The sequence below is a fragment of the Toxorhynchites rutilus genome, chromosome 3 (genome assembly GCF_029784135.1).
Source record: "Toxorhynchites rutilus septentrionalis strain SRP chromosome 3, ASM2978413v1, whole genome shotgun sequence".
Classification (NCBI taxonomy): Eukaryota; Metazoa; Arthropoda; class Insecta; order Diptera; family Culicidae; genus Toxorhynchites; species Toxorhynchites rutilus.
In genome coordinates this window covers 8,935,123-8,956,381 of record NC_073746.1, presented here as the reverse complement: position 1 = coordinate 8,956,381, position 21,259 = coordinate 8,935,123, and the positions used below count along the sequence as shown (strand labels likewise).

At 40.0% G+C, this 21,259-nt stretch overlaps 1 protein-coding gene across 1 annotated transcript; it reads right to left on the bottom strand.

The window, feature by feature from the left end:
• Positions 1-19,046: 19,046 nt before the first annotated feature.
• On the bottom strand, positions 19,047-20,651 carry LOC129780229 (uncharacterized). Its single transcript, XM_055788266.1, has one exon. It carries the CDS (start codon positions 20,649-20,651, stop codon positions 19,047-19,049), a length of 1,605 nt encoding a protein of 534 aa, XP_055644241.1.
• Between the last annotated feature and the right edge of the window lie 608 nt (positions 20,652-21,259).

Genomic DNA, 21,259 nt, shown 5'->3' with positions numbered 1-21,259 from the left:
ACTATCCGTGGCAACTATTGTGTTGCTATCATTATAGCACAATAGTGCATGATAACAATGCTGAATACATTCTTACAACTTCATTGTTTAATTTGATAATTATATAAGAGCTGATAAGCGAATGAAACAATTGAATTCTAAAAGCCATACCATACGCATCTTTTCTTTCCATCCGACCGATCGCTTTCGCGCTTATTTTATAACCCGAGAACACAAACCCCTTCCCGTATTATTTAATACGTCACACATCAAATAATTTCACTAGCCTGCTGAGCGTTCTAGCGCCCTATGTTATTCAAGTACCCACGAGTGAGACTCGATGTTGTACGGGAAAAGACAATTGCTACACAATTGTGTGGGGAATCACCAAGCTAGGCTATCGTTAGCTCACTAAGAAAATAAATGTTCTGGAATTTTGTCAGTGAGTTGGTTTCGCACGACGGTAGGAAAACTCTCTCTACAAAAGATGACAGCTTAGCAATATCAACAGACAGCGCTTCTGTTGAGAAGAGCGCAAAACGGAGGTAAATGTGTGTATATTTAGTTGCTTTAAGCCATCGATATATGAATATTTGTGTGCGTACGTGCGTGCTTCGTAACCCGTACGTAAAAATAGTGCATCTTCGCTACGCTCAAACCCCATTTGTATCTGCTCCCGTGTGCATTGGCCCTGTAACAATGCAACAATCGCCTAATTTTTTATGCTATGATTGACGATTGTTTGGTGTTACGAATTATTCAATCGTAATGATAAATATAAACAAGGAGAGGAGATAGCAGGAGGGAAATATTTGCGCTAGGGTATCAGTAATGAATCTTTGCTGTGGCCAATATTCAGCCTTTTTCCAAGCAGTGAACATTGTTTGTTTTCTGTCATCATAAAGATTTTGTTGGTGCCCTTGACATTGCATCAATGCATTGAACTGATGCTATGGTGGAGCAGGTGTTAAGGTTGTGCACCAGAAAATTATTTGGGGAACACTATGTTATTCAATAAGTTATAATAAGTTATAATTTTTTTTGGGTTCGCGTGCCAGTCGCAAAACTGCTTTCAACTAGGATTGCATTTGCGCTTATCTTGATCATAGTAAAGCAGTGCTACTCTTTTCGAGGTTATTGATATTAACAGATAGAGTTTATTTCGTTTATTTAGTCACCAGGAAAGTAAATGTCGTCCTGAAATTTTGTATGTGATTTGGTTTCGCTTTCCAGTAGCAAAACTTTCTCCACTAAGGATGACAGCTGCGCTTATCTCGAGCATGTATTGTTCTGCGAGCACAAGAATGAATCATCAAACAATTATCGTCAAATGATTGTACAATAAAAAAAAACATTCCAGGACGACCATACTGGTAGAATGGTTATCTCAAAATTTTCTTAGCATTATAAAATAATATCCGCAGTTAGAAACAAGCGACTTGAATTAAATTACAGCGTAGTTCTACCTCAACATTGCGGTCGTATCTTGAACATAATCTCCAATATCTTTGTTTAATTCTTTTATTCTATGGCTTTATAATACTTTCATTCTTTCATTATTCCCAAAGATAACGCGGAGAGTAATTTCGACGAATAGTACGTACGATAAATAATAGTGTATAAAGATTGTTTTCGGTTACCTTTTCAGGTTTCCGCATTCCGTCATCGCGATTGGAATTTACATACAAAGTACTTGCGATAAATAATAGAGATATGTATTGTAGATCTTTCTTATTGTAGAAGGGTTTCTTAGTGACCTTCCCAGGTTTCTCATAGATAACCTCCTTTGTCGGGTGTCGACATATATTACATATGTAATCATATGTAATCGTATCATATTCATTGCTATAATATTCTAAAGTATAGAATCGTACGTCCGGCATTGTATTACCCTGAATACCTTCGATTTTTGAGATTTCGTTTCGTCGAGTAGTTTAGAGTTGGCGTTTACAAAATCTCATCATTTACCGCAGTGAATCCAGATTTTTCTTAACCATTCTCACTAACAACTATCCCTTCCATGATAAACGCCTCTATAGAACCACGCTATAGAGGCGATCTTTCTGGCTTCAGGCGGCGAATATCATACCAACATTTCTTCCCTTCCCCTGTAAGGACGTGGCCGGCACCGTTTTTGACCATTTAAAGCTCGAATCACCGAAAATTGCACAACGAGATTGATTTGCTAGTCCCAAGCGTCATTCTGTGTGTTCTTTGTGCTATTTGCTTGGTTCAGGTCAATCACGGAGAGCAACTACGAATTGTACAGTCTACCCAAGCTCAAGCTCAAGCTCAAACTATATCCAAGTATTTATAAGGGATTTGTTGTACATAGACGAATTACAAAAAAAAAGTCTGTACAATATGGAGTCAGAGTTTTGAAGCACTCGACGGCCACACAACATGGACTTCTTAACGATAATGCACCAAATCATCGAGCCACCAATCGTACATCGATTTCTAGCTCGAAATCGAAATTGTATCCTCAATCATTTGCCGTATCCTCCTGATTTGGCACCATTATAACACCAAAATAAAACAATAAAAATAACATTTTTGACGGCATTGAGACTATTTGAAGTGTTTCAACCGTAGCGTTGAACACCATTCCTCGAAATGAACTAGAGTATGCAATTGAACAGCCTTTGAATCGATTTTGTACAATCGAATCGACAATTGTTCAAACAATTTGTTTTGAAGATTCTACCTGATGACGAACGATGTCACAATGGTAAATTTTTATCAACTATTGAAAAATAAATTTGGTCAAAATCGTGATTTTGGTAGATTCTAGTTGAAGATTCACCAGGAATTGTTCAAAATGATATTACAGCGAAATTAGAAAAGATACGAGTTAGGGCTTTAATTTGATTGATAGAAACAGTCAAGTTTATTATGTATTGTGTAAGTTTGGCTCCATTTGCTTGATTCTCTCTTGAGTTATGCAGAAGTTTGTGTATCGTTTGTGTGGCAGCCCTCTTCCCCTAAGAGAGCGGGTAGATGTGTCAAACCTCTTTTTTTAGATATTCAGTTCAATCAGCAAAATTATGTCAGTTTGGATAATGTTTATATAGATGCTGCTATCGAAATGTTGATCAATGTATATTTGTCAGTGAGTAAAATTTCACACAACACCGTGATTTCGTAATTTTAATTGCTAACATAAACAAAATTGTCAAAAAAAATCGATTCTTCCAGCTCTATCCAGTGTTTTTCGGATGTTTACAGTTTTTCCAAAAAATTTTTGAGTATTTTTGAGGAAAGCATGAAGAATCATGTGAGCACTTAAAACGGAATTCATTTACTCTTATAGCAGACGATTCTACAGACGTTTCATCGGAGAAGTCGTTAGGGATGATCGCACGCACGTTCCTTCGGAAAGACTGCACTCCATGTTAAGACTGCTTCCACGACTTGACGCTTGAGGTTATCGAAACTGACTCAGAAACATTTTACGAGACTGTGGTTGTCTGTTTTAATACGGAATACCACACAGGCAGGATATTCTTGTAGGATATTCTGTCGACAGGGCTAATAACATGACCGGTACCAAGAAGTCATTAAGAGCGTATATAAGGAAAGGCTGCCCAAGTTTGTTCAGTCTAAAATGTGTTTGCCATAGTACGGCAAAGCTGTGTAAGGATATTTACTCCTATCTTAGCTGTAGTCCTTTACGAAACAGTAAGTTTGATGAAAATCGAACTCTCTTAAAGTTGAAATCGTTGAAAATGCTGCACCCGTCAGCCACGCAGTGGATTTCCTTAGAAGGTGTTTTATTATACACTAGCTGACCCGGCAAACTTCGTCCCGCCCAAAATTTGTTTTTTTTATCAATACCTTCAAACATTCACGTATTCTTACTACACTAGAAGAAATCTTTCGTAACTGGATCTACCAAATCTTTAGTAGTCGATACATTGGTAGAATGCACACATTATTAGTACATTTTACTTGATAGCGTTAGTTAGAGTGTTGTCATATCTGAGAAATTGTGTAGAGCAAAGCTTGCAGTCGCCATTTCCCTCATGAAAGTAATACAATTCGGAGGTAAGCAGTTTGTTTTAAATAAAATATAATCATACATTTATATTTCTTCTCGGTCGCGAAGCTATTTTCGCCGAAAGGAAATGAAGGGCCACACCGAATATCTATCTCGACGGCACCGGCAACAAAATACTAACGCAGATATCCATTACCAACCTGCCAATCATCCAGCAGCAAAATGCTCCGAGCGTGGAAGTATACCCGTTTGCAAGTTGTGCAAGCGTAAACTTGTGCCCATACAAGTGCTTAAGTGTTCAGTTTTTTATGTTGGAATTTTATTCGATGGAAATAAATGAACAAAATATAACCTCTATATCGTCATTATTGTATTGTATAATAAACGAATGCAACCCGATATCAATAAATTGGGCGTTGGCACGAAATCCCGAAAGAAGGATCGAAGTTGGCGCGATATTCTGGTACATGTTTTGACACTTGTATTTACTAATTTACTCGCGTAAAATATACGAATTAATAGTACGGTAGAAAATGACTAACGAATTGGTATTAATTACTAAAGAATTTGTAATACATACTAATTATTCCTCTCAGTGTATGAGCAAGTTCATGGGTCCAATCGCAGAACTGTTCATTGATTGATCTTCTATTCGACCCTGTTGAATTTACCTTTTACTATAAAATTCCTAGTATTTCTAACAAAACTTATCATTATAATACACTCATACCTCGCTACACGGCCGCTCTTTATATGGCATTTCACTATAACTATAACGGCCCTCTTCAATTAAGGCATGTTTTCGATTTACGGTCTAAAATGTTTCGCGACGTCGATATACGAGGGTCACTATTTATATTTCGGGAATAGGAACAAAAACAAATAGTTAAGCTGCGAATATATTTTTATTGTTTTTCAAAGTACTCGCCACGATGATCGATACACTTTTGCATGCGCTTAAACCAATTTTCAAAGCATTTATTCCAATCGACACGAGCCTTTTTTTTTTTGAGCGATTGTCAAATTATGTGGGATCCAACGTGAACATAATTTTCGCACAACTAAGTGTTCATGTAAAATCGCATATATACTGGTGGAACTAATGCTTAGGGATGCCTCAATCTCACATCAGGTTACATGACGATCTTGCTTAATCATTTCGTGCACAGCATCGATGTTTTCTGGCACTACAGTCGATTTTGGACGACCTTCACGAAACTCGTCGGACAGCGAACTACGACCACGATTGAATTCACTATACCAGCGATACACAGTGGTTTTTGATGGAGCTTCATCGCCAAAAGTCAAATTAAGTTGATTGACGCACTCTTGTTGTGATAATCCACGTCGAAAGTCGTAAAAAATCATCGCACGAAAATGTTCACGATTCAGTTCCATTTTTTTTACCGAGACCAAACTTTCAACTAAATATAAAATAAACAAATAGCGTCCATATGACAAAATGTTCTGAGTACGTATGTCGTCAAAAATGTCAAACTTTACGATGGAATCGTCAGATGGACTCACATGACATCAGTGTTGCCAATTCCCGAAATATAAATAGTGACCCTCGTACAAATGATTCTTTATACGGCTTTTCGCTTTGCGGCCAAGTTTCATGGAACGTATCTAGGCCGTAAAGCGAGGTATGGGTATACCAGATTATTTTCAAACACAATTCTCGTTCAAGATTTTTCAACCACTTGCAAATAACATGTTTCTCCGTTACATGGAATAAATGTTTTATACAGAAAATATGATAGAATAAAGACAGCCCTAAATCGGACAATTCCTTCACATCCACACATCCGGCGATCCTTTTTTTTTTTGTGTAGATAGAAGAAGATATAGGAGTGCGTTTCATCACATTAAATTCCATTTCCAGTTTCGAACAAAGATCAATTTCGCTAGCGCAAACATCAAACGGACTAACAGCACTTGTCACTATGTAATTCTGATTCTGCCGCATCACTCAGCAACCGTTGAATGATTGTTTTCAGGATACAATTTGAACAAAACAAGACAAAGTAATATTACAGGAACAAAAACTATGTGAGGAAAGCTTCCAAAAATTATTCCAATCTTCCAGAAATTATGTAGACATCAGGATTAGTAAGAATGACACAGAATGTAAAACAAAAGTATAATGTTAATGTTGATCACAAACAGATTGAGGAAATTTGAAAATGCTACGATACTTACGTATTGACGCCACCGGAGCGCAATTTTTTTATGAGTTAATTTTTGACATAGAACTACGTTTTACATTAAGGGTGCCAAATCAGAAAACAGGTCACGTTTTTATGAAATAAAGTTAACGTTAATAACTATTTTTGCTGCGAACGGATTTTAACGATTTGCATACCAATCGAATCGGAAATTTTATAAGATTTGTTCGATATGCTATACATTACAATCCCATAGTCTGTATATGGTTTAAATTGATGAAAATTGGAAGCATTCCCATTTCCCCATAGATTTCTTCTGTCCAGTTGTGTGCTTTCCCGAACAGAGCTGTCAATAACGGGCAACTTATGCAGCTGCTAGAATAGAAACAACGAAAGGGGATAGCGAAAAGAGAATATTTGCGAATTAAACTCCACCCTTAAATAGTAAGTAAGCTGTCGCTAACGTATAAGTATTGCATCTCCTCTGAGGAAAATTCTCAGAATCTTTATGTGCCAGAAACAACAAAGGTCGCTTGTACTGTTCGTTTCGTGTTCTATGTTTCCTCTCGAGCTGTGAACGCTAGCGAATATTTCACTTGAAGTGCATCTGGCATTGCAAGATAAGTGTGCCAATGATTAAAGGTCGCTTCTAGCCATCAGTGTTTGGCTTTGTGTGTGTTGTTTGATTTCGTTGCGCGAAACTTAGAACTTGTTCATTTCCTGCACATGTGAATAGCACACCTTCGATACTTTTAGTTGCCATTCGTATTTGCTCTCGTGCGCATCGGCTCTGTTCTGATGCAACACGCTCCTAGCTTTGTTGATGGTTTTGACCGAGAGTCGAGAAACGATTTTTCATAAACGGTCATTGTCGCGATGTTTCATTTTTATCGCTGCAACTGTGTGCATCTGTTAGACGCGTGTTTGATGCTTGTTGAATGGCGATGCACAGAACTCAGTGCAATGCGTACATTGATATAAAGAAACAACTGGCGACACATGATCAATTAGTGTATTATTCTCGCCAAGGCAAGGAAAAATCGTTTCTTCTGGAAATGACTCTACAAAACGACGCAAGCCAACTTTTCAACTTTTTACTAAAGAGTTATTTATGAATTTTCGACTTTTTCGCAAATAATATCCGAAATAATAAACCAACAAATTTCAAAAAAAGAAATATTGCGTAGTTCTGCGTCCTAAGCGGTCGTGTCTCGGATATAACCCCTTGAATTTTTTGACGTAGGACTACGTCTAACCGGAAGATATAGGGGGTGAAATGGAAATCTAGGCACTGAACAAGTAGGAAAAAATGCAAGATTTGGAACGCTTATAACTCGAGCATTTCTCAATAGATCGCAAAGGTTTTTGCATCAATTGATAGGAAATATATCTACGCATCTATCATAACGAATAACATTTCATTTTTCTTGAGATAAATAATTGAATAATTGTGAAATATCGAGCATTGTCCAAATACACTATGTGCCCATTTTTGATTGGTCCATTTTGTGCTCCTCAAATCGTACCGACCAAAACGGGCAACCAGAGCAGCAGCGAAATAGAATGAAGCACGATTGGAAAGGAAAAAGAAAAAAATGAGGGAAACATTGGTCGCAGTCTCACACATGCGTAATTCTCGAGCCAGCCAGTCAGCTTAAAAATCCCCTCTCCGCTGCCGTAACGATCATTCTCATCCGAACCGTACACCACATCGTTTCGCATCACCTCACATCAACAAACCAACACAAGCAGCCATGTCTGGACATGGTAAAGGAGGAAAAGTGAAGGGAAAGGCAAAATCCCGCTCAAACCGTGGTGGTCTGCAATTTCCCGTAGGTGTATCCGCCAATTGCACCGGAAAAGGTAGCTAGGTCGAGCGCGTTAGTACCTGTGTACCAGTCCACCTAGCCGGCGTTATATAGTTTCGGCCGCCGGAGTGATCGAGTTGGCTGGCAAAGCTGCACGCGACGATAAGAAAACCTGCATTCGGAACATAACACATTCGGTTCGGCGGACATCAAGACAACAGGCAGTTGCAGCGAATGGCGAGTGGCAAACGCAATCGCAAAACGGCATCAGGTAGCAGAAGAAAAAACAGGAAGTGGGTTATATCTATGGTATAACCGCAAGGGTGACGTAGGACTATCGTTGATTTAGAGATCATTTGTTTGAAGTTGAATCTGAATTCATTCTGAATGAATGAATATTTGGAGAACTTCGAAAACGAGAGCGTTACGTTGGAGCCACAAGGTTTTATGCATCCAATATTGGATACGGAAATATCCTACTGATGGGGAAGAATAATCTTCAGAAGCTATCCTGTTAATTGCGATTGATTGAAAAATCACAAAACCAAATGTATTTGGTCACAGTGTTTCTTGGATAGAAAACATTAATATAAACTCTTTCACATGAATGTAATTTTAAATTCCCAGAGGAACTGGCAGATTATTTTCAGTAACGATTAGATATTTCCACATTTTCCTCGATACTGGAAGCCCACCAGTGGTTAATGCTAACTCGATAACCATCTGTTAATAGCACTTGATTGAAACATATTTGGTCACAGTGTTACATGGATAGAAAACATTCAATTAAACTCTTTCACATGAATATATTTTGAAAATTCCCAGAGGAACTGGCAGATTATTTTCAGTAACGATTAGTTATTTCCACATTTTCCTCGATACTGGAAGCCCACCAGTGGTTAATGCCAACTCGATAACCACCTGTTAATAGCACTTGATTGAAACATATTTGGTCACAGTGTAACATGGATAGAAAACATTCAATTAAACTCTTTCACATGAATATATTTTGAAAATTCCCAGAGGAACTGGCAGATTATTTTCCAGCAATGATTAGATCTTTCCGGAACTTTCCCGATGCTGAATGGCATCCTAACGGAAAGAGTTCTGCACGTGTATGTGTCGATCCTTTGCCGTCCACCTCCTCCAGCACGTTAGGCAACGATGTTGTCTTGTCGATGTCCTCACGAAAAATGAATGTGTCTCACCACCAGAATATCGCTTAAGTATGCTTTTTGTGTGTGATTGAATCGAGAGAAGGTGTGGTTTACGATGGCAATTTGGAAGGCAAACTAGAGGGGAATGAACTCTCTGAGCTCGGAACTTTCGGCGACTGAGCAATAATCGCTTGCGGGCGCATACAATATTGGATACGGAAATATCCTACTGATGGGGAAGAATAATCTTCTGAAGCTATCCTGTTAATTGCGATTGATTGAAAAACCACAAAACCAAATGTATTTGGTCACAGTGTTACATGGATAGAAAACATTCAATTAAACTCTTTCACATGAATATATTTTGAAAATTCCCAAAGGAACTGGCAGATTATTTTCAGTAACGATTAGATATTTCCACATTTTCCTCGATACTGGAAGCCCACCAGTGGTTAATGCCAACTCGATAACCACCTGTTAATAGCACTTGATTGAAACATATTTGGTCACAGTGTAACATGGATAGAAAACATTCAATTAAACTCTTTCACATGAATATATTTTGAAAATTCCCAGAGGAACTGGCAGATTATTTTCCAGCAATGATTAGATCTTTCCGGAACTTTCCTGATGCTGAATGGCATCCTAACGGAAAGAGTTCTGCGCGTGTATGTGTCGATCCTTCGCCGTCCACCTCCTCCAGCACGTTAGGCAACGATGTTGTCTTGTCGATGTCCTCACGAAAAATGAATGTGTCTCACCACCAGAATATCGCTTAAGTATGCTTTTTGTGTGTGATTGAATCGAGAGAAGGTGTGGTTTACGATGGCAATTTGGAAGGCAAACTAGAGGGGAATGAACTCTCTGAGCTCGGAACTTTCGGCGACTGAGCAATAATCGATTGCGGGCGCATACAATATTGGATACGGAAATATCCTACTGATGGGGAAGAATAATCTTCTGAAGCTATCCTATTAATTGCGATTGATTGAAAAACCACAAAACCAAATGTATTTGGTCACAGTGTTACATGGATAGAAAACATTCAATTAAACTCTTTCACATGAATATATTTTGAAAATTCCCAAAGGAACTGGCAGATTATTTTCAGTAACGATTAGTTATTTCCACATTTTCCTCGATACTGGAAGCCCACCAGTGGTTAATGCTAACTCGATAACCACCTGTTAATAGCACTTGATTGAAACATATTTGGTCACAGTGTAACATGGATAGAAAACATTCAATTAAACTCTTTCACATGAATATATTTTGAAAATTCCCAAAGGAACTGGCAGATTATATTCAGTAACGATTAGATATTTCCACATTTTCCTCGATACTGGAAGCCCACCAGTGGTTAATGCCAACTCGATAACCACCTGTTAATAGCACTTGATTGAAACATACTTGGTCACAGTGTAACATGGATAGAAAACTTCAATTAAACTCTTTCACATGAATATATTTTGAAAATTCCCAAAGGAACTGCCAGATTATGTTCCAGCAATGATTAGATCTTTCCGGAACTTTCTCGATGCTGAATGGCATCCTAACGGAAAGAGTTCTGCGCGTGTGTGTGTCGATCCTTCGCCGTCCACCTCCTCCAGCACGTTAGGCAACGATGTTGTCTTGTCGATGTCCTCACGAAAAATGAATGTGTCTCACCACCAGAATATCGCTTAAGTATGCTTTTTGTGTGTGATTGAATCGAGAGAAGGTGTGGTTTACGATGGCAATTTGGAAGGCAAACTAGAGGGGAATGAACTCTCTGAGCTTGGAACTTTCGGCGACTGAGCAATAATCGATTGCGGGCGCATACAATATTGGATACGGAAATATCCTACTGATGGGGAAGAATAATCTTCTGAAGCTATCCTGTTAATTGCGATTGATTGAAAAACCACAAAACCAAATGTATTTGGTCACAGTGTTACATGGATAGAAAACATTCAATTAAACTCTTTCACATGAATATATTTTGAAAATTCCCAAAGGAACTGGCAGATTATTTTCAGTAACGATTAGATATTTCCATATTTTCCTCGATACTGGAAGCCCACCAGTGGTTAATGCCAACTCGATAACCACCTGTTAATAGCACTTGATTGAAACATATTTGGTCACAGTGTTACATGGATAGAAAACATTCAATTAAACTCTTTCACATGAATATATTTTGAAAATTCCCAAAGGAACTGGCAAATTATTTTCAGTAACGATTAGATATTTCCACATTTTCCTCGATACTGGAAGCCCACCAGTGGTTAATGCCAACTCGATAACCACCTGTTAATAGCCGCGCGTGTATGTGTGTGTAGCGATGTCTTCCCAGGGAACCGTTTGTGGCATCACTCTCCTCCTGATAGATTCCCTTCTGGCCTAGGGTGCACAAACAGGCTCTTGGTGACACCGTTCATCCGCGCTTTCATGATAAATAAAGAGCTTCACCGCAACAGCGACAACATGCTCCAATCGCTGTTCAATTAGAACTGAGTGGATTTCCGAGCGCCGCTCGCTTATATACCGATTGGTGATTTCAATAGCCTGTTTTGAAAGCAATTTTAAGACTATTGAAACAAGTTTTTGGATCAAAAAGTAACAAGTATATAACGCGTAGACATTTTATCTTTCGAATGAAGTGTTTATCATACCATTTCGTTCAGTTGTTTAGGAGCTATTAACGCTCAAAATCTCGGTCTCCGGCGTAACGCTTTCGTTTTCGAAACTTTGATTTTACACCCCGGTATAGAAATGAAAGACGTAGTCCTACGTCAAAAGTTTGTTCTTTATACAAACTGCTTTGGTGGCAAATCCAGAACAAGGCGGCATCGAGGGCGTTCGAAATAGTTTTTTTCAAAACCACGAGTACTAAGTATTCTAAATTGGAACCATTCCATAAAACAAGGCGCTTTTCAGGGCCATTAAACCTTCCAAAAAAGAGTTTAGGAAATACAGTTCTTTCTAAAACAATATCCAAAATAATAATAAAACACAAATTGATTTTTTCATAATTTGTTTGACAGGATCTGATGATTATGTGAATTTTGCAGTTGTTCTGAACTTATTGATAGTTGGGGACTTTCCTGATTATTCAATTTTCACCAATTCTTAAATTGTTTCCAGATTGAAAGTACAGTAATCTACAATTAGTTCGACATTTAGCTAATTGGACGGACATGTAATGCGACTTATTTAGTTGGACATTTTTGTAAACATAGAGATCCAAATTATGACCCCACATTGAAAGTCGACACTGTACCACTGTCATCGCAAATGTTCAATTACAGGTTAAAATTACCTCCAATCCGGCACTGAGTGGTGGTAATGCGACGTGCCATTGAATGTAATTTACTGTAAAATATGTCACAAGCTGGATGGGAAGAAATTTTCCAACTGTGAAAGCTGTGGCGAGTGACAACAAATCGCTAAACAGGAAGGTTTAGCCGAACAAGATGGGGATATCGAGTGATAACAAAACAATAAACTCTTTAGACTTTTTGTGTTCCTGAAAAGGACCCTTTTTAGTCTGTATGTGAATCCAACGAGCGAACAAATCGTAATGAATGTATTTTTTTGCCATCGCTCTCTTTTAACGCTCATTCGTTCGTCTCGTTGGACCCGCCCCTTTGGCTGAGTCTGCCGATTTGTCTCTATCCTGTGAGTGTGTACCGCTAGAGTATAAAACACGCGGACCCCAAAAAATATCTTAGCGTAAGAACACACTGGACGGCTTCCCCGCGCGGATTTTGCAATGACAGACCGCCGCGGGGCCTCGATAATGGAATGTGAATGAGATAAAACACACAAGGCGGAGCGGGTACGGCCGGTTCTAAAGTCACTGTTGTAAGGTTCCTCATTCTTTGCGGTGGCTCGATGGAGATGATGCGCCGCAACGGTTTTGTGATAGTATTAGTGTTTATGCGGTGCACATGAAGCAAGGTAATAGTTAATGTACTATCGGTGAGCCAATACGTGAAAATCACTCTGCGGTCATGTAGCTGCGGATTCTCGAATACTACCCAAATTATCGAGAAATGCAATATTTCAGACGTGTGCGATCAACTTCTTTCTCCCTCTCGCTCAGGTAAACATCCCTCTTCCGTTTTCCACCATTCTGTCTTTATATACCTCCCCTCTAATCCGCTTACTGTCCAAACAGTTGTACCTTGTACCATAGACTAGTCTTGCATCCGTCTATAAAAATATGATAATGGCCGCTAGTGAAGCCGTCGAAAGCCGCTGAATGTGTTTTTCATCGAGCTCCTGCTGCGACTTGTCATTGCGAGAATCGCGCGGGAGAGCCGTCTAGTGTGTTTCCACGCTTATTTTCTTTCAAACCGTAAACCCGTGTGGTTGTACGGCATCGGCATCGTGTACTCAACAAAGGAGGAAAAGAGAAGGGAAAGGCAAAATCTCGCTCGAACCGTGGTGGTCTGCAATTTCCCGTAGGTGTATCCGCCAATTGCACCGGAAAAGGTAGCTAGGTCGAGCGCGTTAGTACCTGTGTACCAGTCCACCTAGCCGGCGTTATATAGTTTCGGCCGCCGGAGTGATCGAGTTGGCTGGCAAAGCTGCACGCGACGATAAGAAAACCTGCATTCGGAACATAACACATTCGGTTCGGCGGACATCAGGACAACAGGCAGTTGCAGCGAATGGCGAGTGGCAAACGCAATCGCAAAACGGCATCAGGTAGCAGAAGAAAAAAGTTTGTTCTTTATACAAACTGCTTTGGTGGCAAATCCAGAACAAGGCGGCATCGAGGGCGTTCGAAATAGTTTTTTTCAAAACCACGAGTACTAAAAATCTAAATTGGTCTAAATTGGAACTATTCCATAAAACAAGGCGCTTTTCAGGGCCATTAAACCTTCCAAAAAAGAGTTTAGGAAATAAAGTTCAATGCTTTCTAAAACATTATCCAAAATAATAATAAAACACAAATTGATGTTTTCATAATTAGTTTGCCAGGATCTGATGAGTATGTGAATTTGGCAGTTGTTCTGAGCTTATTGATAGTTGGGGACTTTCCTGATTATTCAATTTTCACCAATTCTTAAATTGTTTCCAGATTGAAAGTACAGTAATCTACAATTAGTTCGACATTTAGCTAAATGGACGGACATGTAATGCGACTTATTTAGTTGGACATTTTTGTAAACATAGAGATCCAAATTATGATCCCACATTGAAAGTCGACACTGTACCACTGTCATCGCAAATGTTCAATTACAGGTTAAAATTACCTCCAATCCGGCACTGAGTGGTGGTAATGCGACGTGCCATTGAATGTAATTTACTGTAAAATATGTCACAAGCTGGATGGGAAGAAATTTTCCAACTGTGAAAGCTGTGGCGAGTGACAACAAATCGCTAAACAGGAAGGTTTAGCCGAACAAGATGGGAATATCGAGTGATAACAAAAACACAACACCAAAGGTTCTTTTCAGAACCATTAACATGTTCATAAAGAGTAAACAGTAAACTAATCCATTTTTCAGGTAGATAGGTAGGTATTCACGTAGGTGAAGAAAATAAAACAATATATTTAAAATATATATTTAACAAAAGCTGTCCCCTTTGCATAGTCCTACGTCACTCCGGTTATGTCCCCGACATTACCCACCCGTCTTTTTTGCTATAAAATTTATTCTGAGGGTAAAGTAATAGGGGGTAAGGTCCCCATCTAACGAGGATGAGGAACTGAGACGGCCCCAATCGGCCCCAAAGTAACGCAATCTGAGTCGGCCGCCGACTCGCTGTCAGAAGCGGCGGCCTCTCGCAAGCAAACCTGTCTCCACAAATTGTTAGATGAGATTTTCGCTCCCATGACATAGTCCTCACAATAAATTTCACTACGACATAATAAATTCATATTGAAAATAACGCTCCGGTGGCAGTAATACGTAAGTACCAATGCTACATACTGGCACTGTCACTGTATACCCTAATTTGTATTGTTAAAAAAATGACGTAATTGGAACTGACGTATTGATGAAACTCTAAGTACCGATTTTGGAGAGAACGTTATATCACGGTAAAATGTACGTACTATCGAGTGATGTAATATCGAAGTTCCCCTGTATAAAAATTGTTTTTCGTGAGTTGTATATAATCGAGTCAATCGAGTATAATTGTGTAAAATCGAATCATGTATAATCGGCTCAATGCAACAGTTCGAGTTAAGATAAGATAAAAAAAATAGGATAGGATAGGATAGGATAGGATAGGATAGGATAGGATAGGATAGGATAGGATAGGATAGGATAGGATAGGATAGGATAGGATAGGATAGGATAGGATAGGATAGGATAGGATAGGATAGGATAGGATAGGATAGGATAGGATAGGATAGGATAGGATAGGATAGGATAGGATAGGAAAGGATAGGATAGGATAGGATAGGATAGGATAGGATAGGATAGGATAGGATAGGATAGGATAGGATAGGATAGGATAGGATAGGATAGGATAGGATAGGATAGGATAGGATAGGATAGGATAGGATAGGATAGGATAGGATAGGATAGGATAGGATAGGATAGGATAGGATAGGATAGGATAGGATAGGATAGGATAGGATAGGATAGGATAGGATAGGATAGGATAGGATAGGATAGGATAGGATAGGATAGGATAGGATAGGATAGGATAGGATAGGATAGGATAGGATAGGATAGGATAGGATAGGATAGGATAGGATAGGATAGGATAGGATAGGATAGGATAGGATAGGATAGGATAGGATAGGATAGGATAGGATAGGATAGGATAGGATAGGATAGGATAGGATAGGATAGGATAGGATAGGATAGGATAGGATAGGATAGGATAGGATAGGATAGGATAGGATAGGATAGGATAGGATAGGATAGGATAGGATAGGATAGGATAGGATAGGATAGGATAGGATAGGATAGGATAGGATAGGATAGGATAGGATAGGATAGGATAGGATAGGATAGGATAAGATTCGAACATAAGGGTTCGAATCCCGTGTCCTTCAGTTATATTTGTTCAGATCAGTAACGCGGCTTCAAAAGCTCATGGGGCTAGATGACGCATTATCTAATTCAATCTTGGAAACACATCGCATCTTGCGTAGCATAATAATGTATCAAAGCACGATAAAAGGAGTTTTTATTCCAAACAAACGTTATTCCCACTTTGCATCGCCATTTCCAACGCCGGCGGCACCAATCGGTGCGCCCACAATCCTTTGTGTGGGCTAGTGAATTTAAACAACATTCCCAATTCAAAGCCGGGATGTAAAAATACATACACCCCTCCTTTCCGGTAACATTTTCTGTGTCCCTCCTCCAGGGGCATGTTCGGAATGGTAGCGAGTAACGGTTCGCAACGGATGGGTGAAACAATTTTTCTAAATCAAATCAAATTATTTTGCGCGCTCTCGGGTAGCGTCACGATGCTGATCCTGCGATAAAATAAAGCCCCAGCGTGTGCACCAGTGTGCACCAGAAGACTAACAAAGGACGAGATGAGTTGTGGGTAATAGAAAATAAATTTATGCAAACAATGCGGAGAATTGCACGAACGCGAAATCGAGCAAAAAGGCTGCTCCGATAATGGTGTCGGGGGGATAACCGAGGGGAGATCCCATAATGGGAAAGATGGTACCGTTATTGTAGTTGTTTATTTATAACAAACACTTGTGGTCTATTATAGGAACCGTACAGAGGATACGTAAACATCTGTCAATTACGTGACGGAGTGAATTGAATTTCTATTATCGGGATGTTTGTTCCCACTGTGCAGCGGCGGACTTGTATCCTTCTTGCAGCTTCCAGAGCATCCGAGGTTAATGTAACGCGTGGACCACCAATATGTTGTTCTCGGATTATCATCCCTTTCGTCGTTGACCATTCACATTGTATATGTGAGAGTGTGCATCAGCGAAAACTGTTTCTGACAATCGCGCTTCAGTGCCCGTGGGATGGAGTGGGCGGTTTGAGTGCAGCAAATAGCGATGATTGAAATGGTCCATCGCATTGTTTCAGCGCTGTGTTGTGTAGTGGGTGTCGTGCATCAGCTTCAGTTGGAAGTAGGGGGAAACTGGTGGGTATTGTCATTGAAAGTTCTGCACTACACGGCTGCATAAACAGACGCAATTGTAGAAGCTTAATTGCTTTCCAAAAGCAAAAAAAAAACACACAACATCGTTCGCAATTTGATAGGAGCTGGTTGTTGTCAGAGCAAACTCAACAACTTCAGCAGTAATTACACTACAATTATGAATAAATTTCATCCTCCAATAAGTGGCGGCCCACATTAAAGTGTCGAGAACACAAACAGCTTCGCACCTGAGTTCCGGAAGAAAAAATTAAGGATTATGTATTCCGAGGGGAACAATCCATTTGTCTCCCGACGCGTTCCTTCTGTTGGCATAATTTCTCGTTGGAATTTCGCAAAGTCATTGCAATATTTCTTTCCTGATGGCTCTGGCCCGTATTCCATATTTCATCCTCTCTGCCGGAACGCAACGGGCGAAGAAAACGATTGTGTGTGTGGTCTTTGACTTTTGAGATCTGTCACTGACAGCAGTTTGTTCTAGCTCGGGGTAAATAAATATAAAACTAGACGCGGGGAGAAGCATTCCAAGTTGTTGTTATTTTTCGAGTAAGCTTTTCTTCGCTCTTCTGCTATTGATCCTTTGAGGGATGATGCTATTTATTGAGTTTTATTAGTTTTGTGTGCTGAAATATAAAGAAGCATTTCTACCTTTCTCCCGGACTCGAAAGTCAATCGATTCTTGTAATGTTTTATGACCCAGGAGGAGATAGTTTCAGGATTTCTCAATTCAATCTATATTGCAAGGTTCAATCGTGGAAGAGTTGTTATTCCGCAAGGTCCTGAAAATTTTCGATATAACACTATGTAGGAGTTTACTTTTTCAAAGGTGATAATCACGCACAAACTGCGACTTGGGTGGATAAAGTTGACTTTTATCTCATTCACACAAAGCTGAGGAAGGAGTTGAAATTGACGGATTTCATGCCAACCCGTTCTCAGCACCATCTCAGATAGCAGTGTTTGTGGGTGTAAAGACATTTTTCATTTTAGCAACTTTGCATACTTGAAATCTTCAAAAAAAAATTGTTCTTGATGTTGTACAAAAAAAATTATAATTCAAGAACTATAATATCTACAAAATTCTAGTCGAAGAATGAAATATAGGAAGTTGTTTATATTTTCATAAAAAATGCTGAAAAAAATTAAAGGGAAAATTACACTGAAAACAAGTATTTTAAAAATTGAAATTCATGTTTCTCACAAAGGTATTTTCTAAATGCACAAAAAAAATGTGATTAGCCCTCAAAATTTCCAACAAGTCAGCCATACACTGAGCACTTTTACAGGTGAAAAGTTTTCTAACAACTACTTTTTCTTGTTTTCTTTGAAAAAAATACTACTGTTACCGATGAAGTAACAAGACGGGGTTTCCAAAACCTGAATACTTCTTTATTAAGACGTATTAAATTTTCCTGTAACGATTTACATTGATTTCAATAATAGTTCATAGCAGTGGTTAATTCAACTCACATTGGTGCCCGTCTATTCAATGCAGTCCGAAATTACTGCCGGACGGTAACTGCTTTCTTAGCTGTGACCTAGTTCGCACTGCGGGTTTTATTTTATGAGAAACTAAAATGATTATTCATCAATTGTTAATCATACCTGATTAGGAAATCAATTCTTAAGAATATAATCTATATGATCGTTATATGATCGATTGTTCGTCACTTTTCGCAATCAGTGGCTCACTAAAGCCACTTAAGAGTTTAATTTAGAAAACTTCTGCCTATTGCGCTTGAATATAACTGAATTTTTTACACCTGTACGTTAAGAGCTATCACATGCAGTCGACTCGAGGTTCAATAGCACAATGCCATTTTCACACAATAGTACGCAAGTGCTATGACCTCTTCCGTAGCGTTATTGTGTGCGTATTTGATCGAGTTGACCTACGCTGATGACCGATCGATGGCGATCCTTTGGGATCAAGAAGACTGTTTTGTGAAAAGGGCGCAACACTCCCCCTCAGTACGCTGGAACCGGCTCCGGTGTTCAGCTTACTCTCGTTGACTCCGACGTCCAGGATCGCAAGCTTTACTGCAGGTCGCTCGTAGTAGCGATTGTTTGTCCTCACCACGGCACTACGAACCTGTCCGTCCTTGCTGCTGACAGTTGTACCAACTACTCGTCCCATAGGCCAGCAGTTCCGAGGATGATCCGGATCGGCGATCACGACAACATCTCCAACCTGGAGAGGTTTCACTGGTTGATGCCACTTCGTACGTCGACAGATGGTGGGAAGATATTCTTTTACCCATCTTCCCCAAAATATGTTGGCATATATCTGCGAAGCTTTCCAGTTTTTCCGGAGCGTAGCGGGGTCATCGTTGAGTGATACCAAAGACTTTTTTCCACTGGAGGAGCCAACAAGGAAATGGTTTGGTGTCAATGCGAACGTAGAATCATTATCGATGGGGATGTATGTTAATGGCCTCGAATTTATGATGTTTTCTATCTCCAACAGCGTGTTACGCAGAACCTCATCGGTGGGGTTACGTGGTAGTTGGATCTTGTTCAGTATTTTCTTAACTGACTGAACGAGCCTTTCCCAACTACCGCCCATATGGGGCGAACACGGTGGGTTAAACGTCCATTTGGTGGTCGGGGATGTAAATTCTTTGATCAGCTTGTTCTGGTCAACCCTTCTGTACGCCTTCTGCAGCTCGTGATTAGATCCAATGAAGTTCGTTCCTTGGTCGCTAAAGAACTCCAGAGGTGTTCCTCGTCGTGACTTGAAGTTCTGGATTGCCATAATACACGAGTCGGTGGTGAGTGAATGTACAATCTCAATGTGCACTGCACGAGTTACTAAGCAGGTGATCAATACACCCCACCTTTTCTCCACACGTCGTCCAACGGCCACAGTAATAGGACCAAAGTAGTCTATACCTGCATATGAAAATGGTCTGATGAACGCAGCAAGCCTGGCATCCGGTAAATCAGCCATCAGTGGGGCAGCTGGTTGGGCCTGGTTATTCTTACAGTCCTGACAGATTCTTCGCACCTTATGACAGACTCTTCTCAGCTTTGCGATTTGATATTTTTGTCGGAGCTCATTGACCACCGTTTCGTGGTTGAGGTTGTGGTACTGTAGATGCGTCGATAAAATCAGCAGCTTGGTGATGTGGTGGTCTGGTGGAAGTATGATCGGGCAACCTGCATCCTGGCCAACATACTCGCACGCCCCGGTTCTGCCACGCATGCGTAGGAGACTGCGCTCATCAATGAAGGGGGAGAATTTGTAGATTGAACTGCTCTTTGGAATTCGATATTTATCTGGATGTTCTCTCGCCTTAGTGAGTATAGCGATTTCTTCGAGAAAACAAGATTCGTGCGCTTGCCGGAAGAGGTACGTTTCTGCCGCTATTAACTCCTTCTGGGTAAGTTCTCCAAGCGAAAGCTCCCTCTTAAGTTTCCTGGCTTGAAGGTTTTGACGATATCTCATAATGTATGCCACATGGCGAAGCAATCTTCTCCAGCTCGAGAAGTTCTCGACATTTACCAATGGTTGGTTGGCAACATGGAAACCTACGGAATGTTTCAGCTCCTCTGAAGTTTACCAATATGTGTAGGCATGGTCGGCCATTCATCGCTGAATTTCCAAAGAAAATCGGACCCACGGAACCATCGGCTAGTAGGAGAGAGGTTTGGGGTCTTCTGCCACTTCGTTCCATCATCTGCCGGATTCAACCTTGAGGGTACCCAGCGCCAGTCGTTGACATCCGTTTTTTCCAGTATTTCTCCGACTCTGAAGCCCACATATTGACTGTACTGGCGGTGATTGTAACGTAGCCAGCACAAAACATCCCTCGCGTCGGTCCAAAAGAAGCGTCGTTGTATTGGGATCCGATGTGCTTCTTGAATAGAATCTGCTAAACGAGTGCCGATTACCCCACTCTGCAGTTCTAGTCTGGGTATCGAAGTCAGCTTGGTCGGTGCAACTCTTGTTTTAGCCGCAACGAATGCACATTCGTTGATACCTTTTTCTTCATACCGCAAGTATGCAACCGCAGCGATGCCATTCTTATTGGCATCAACGAAGACATGCAATTG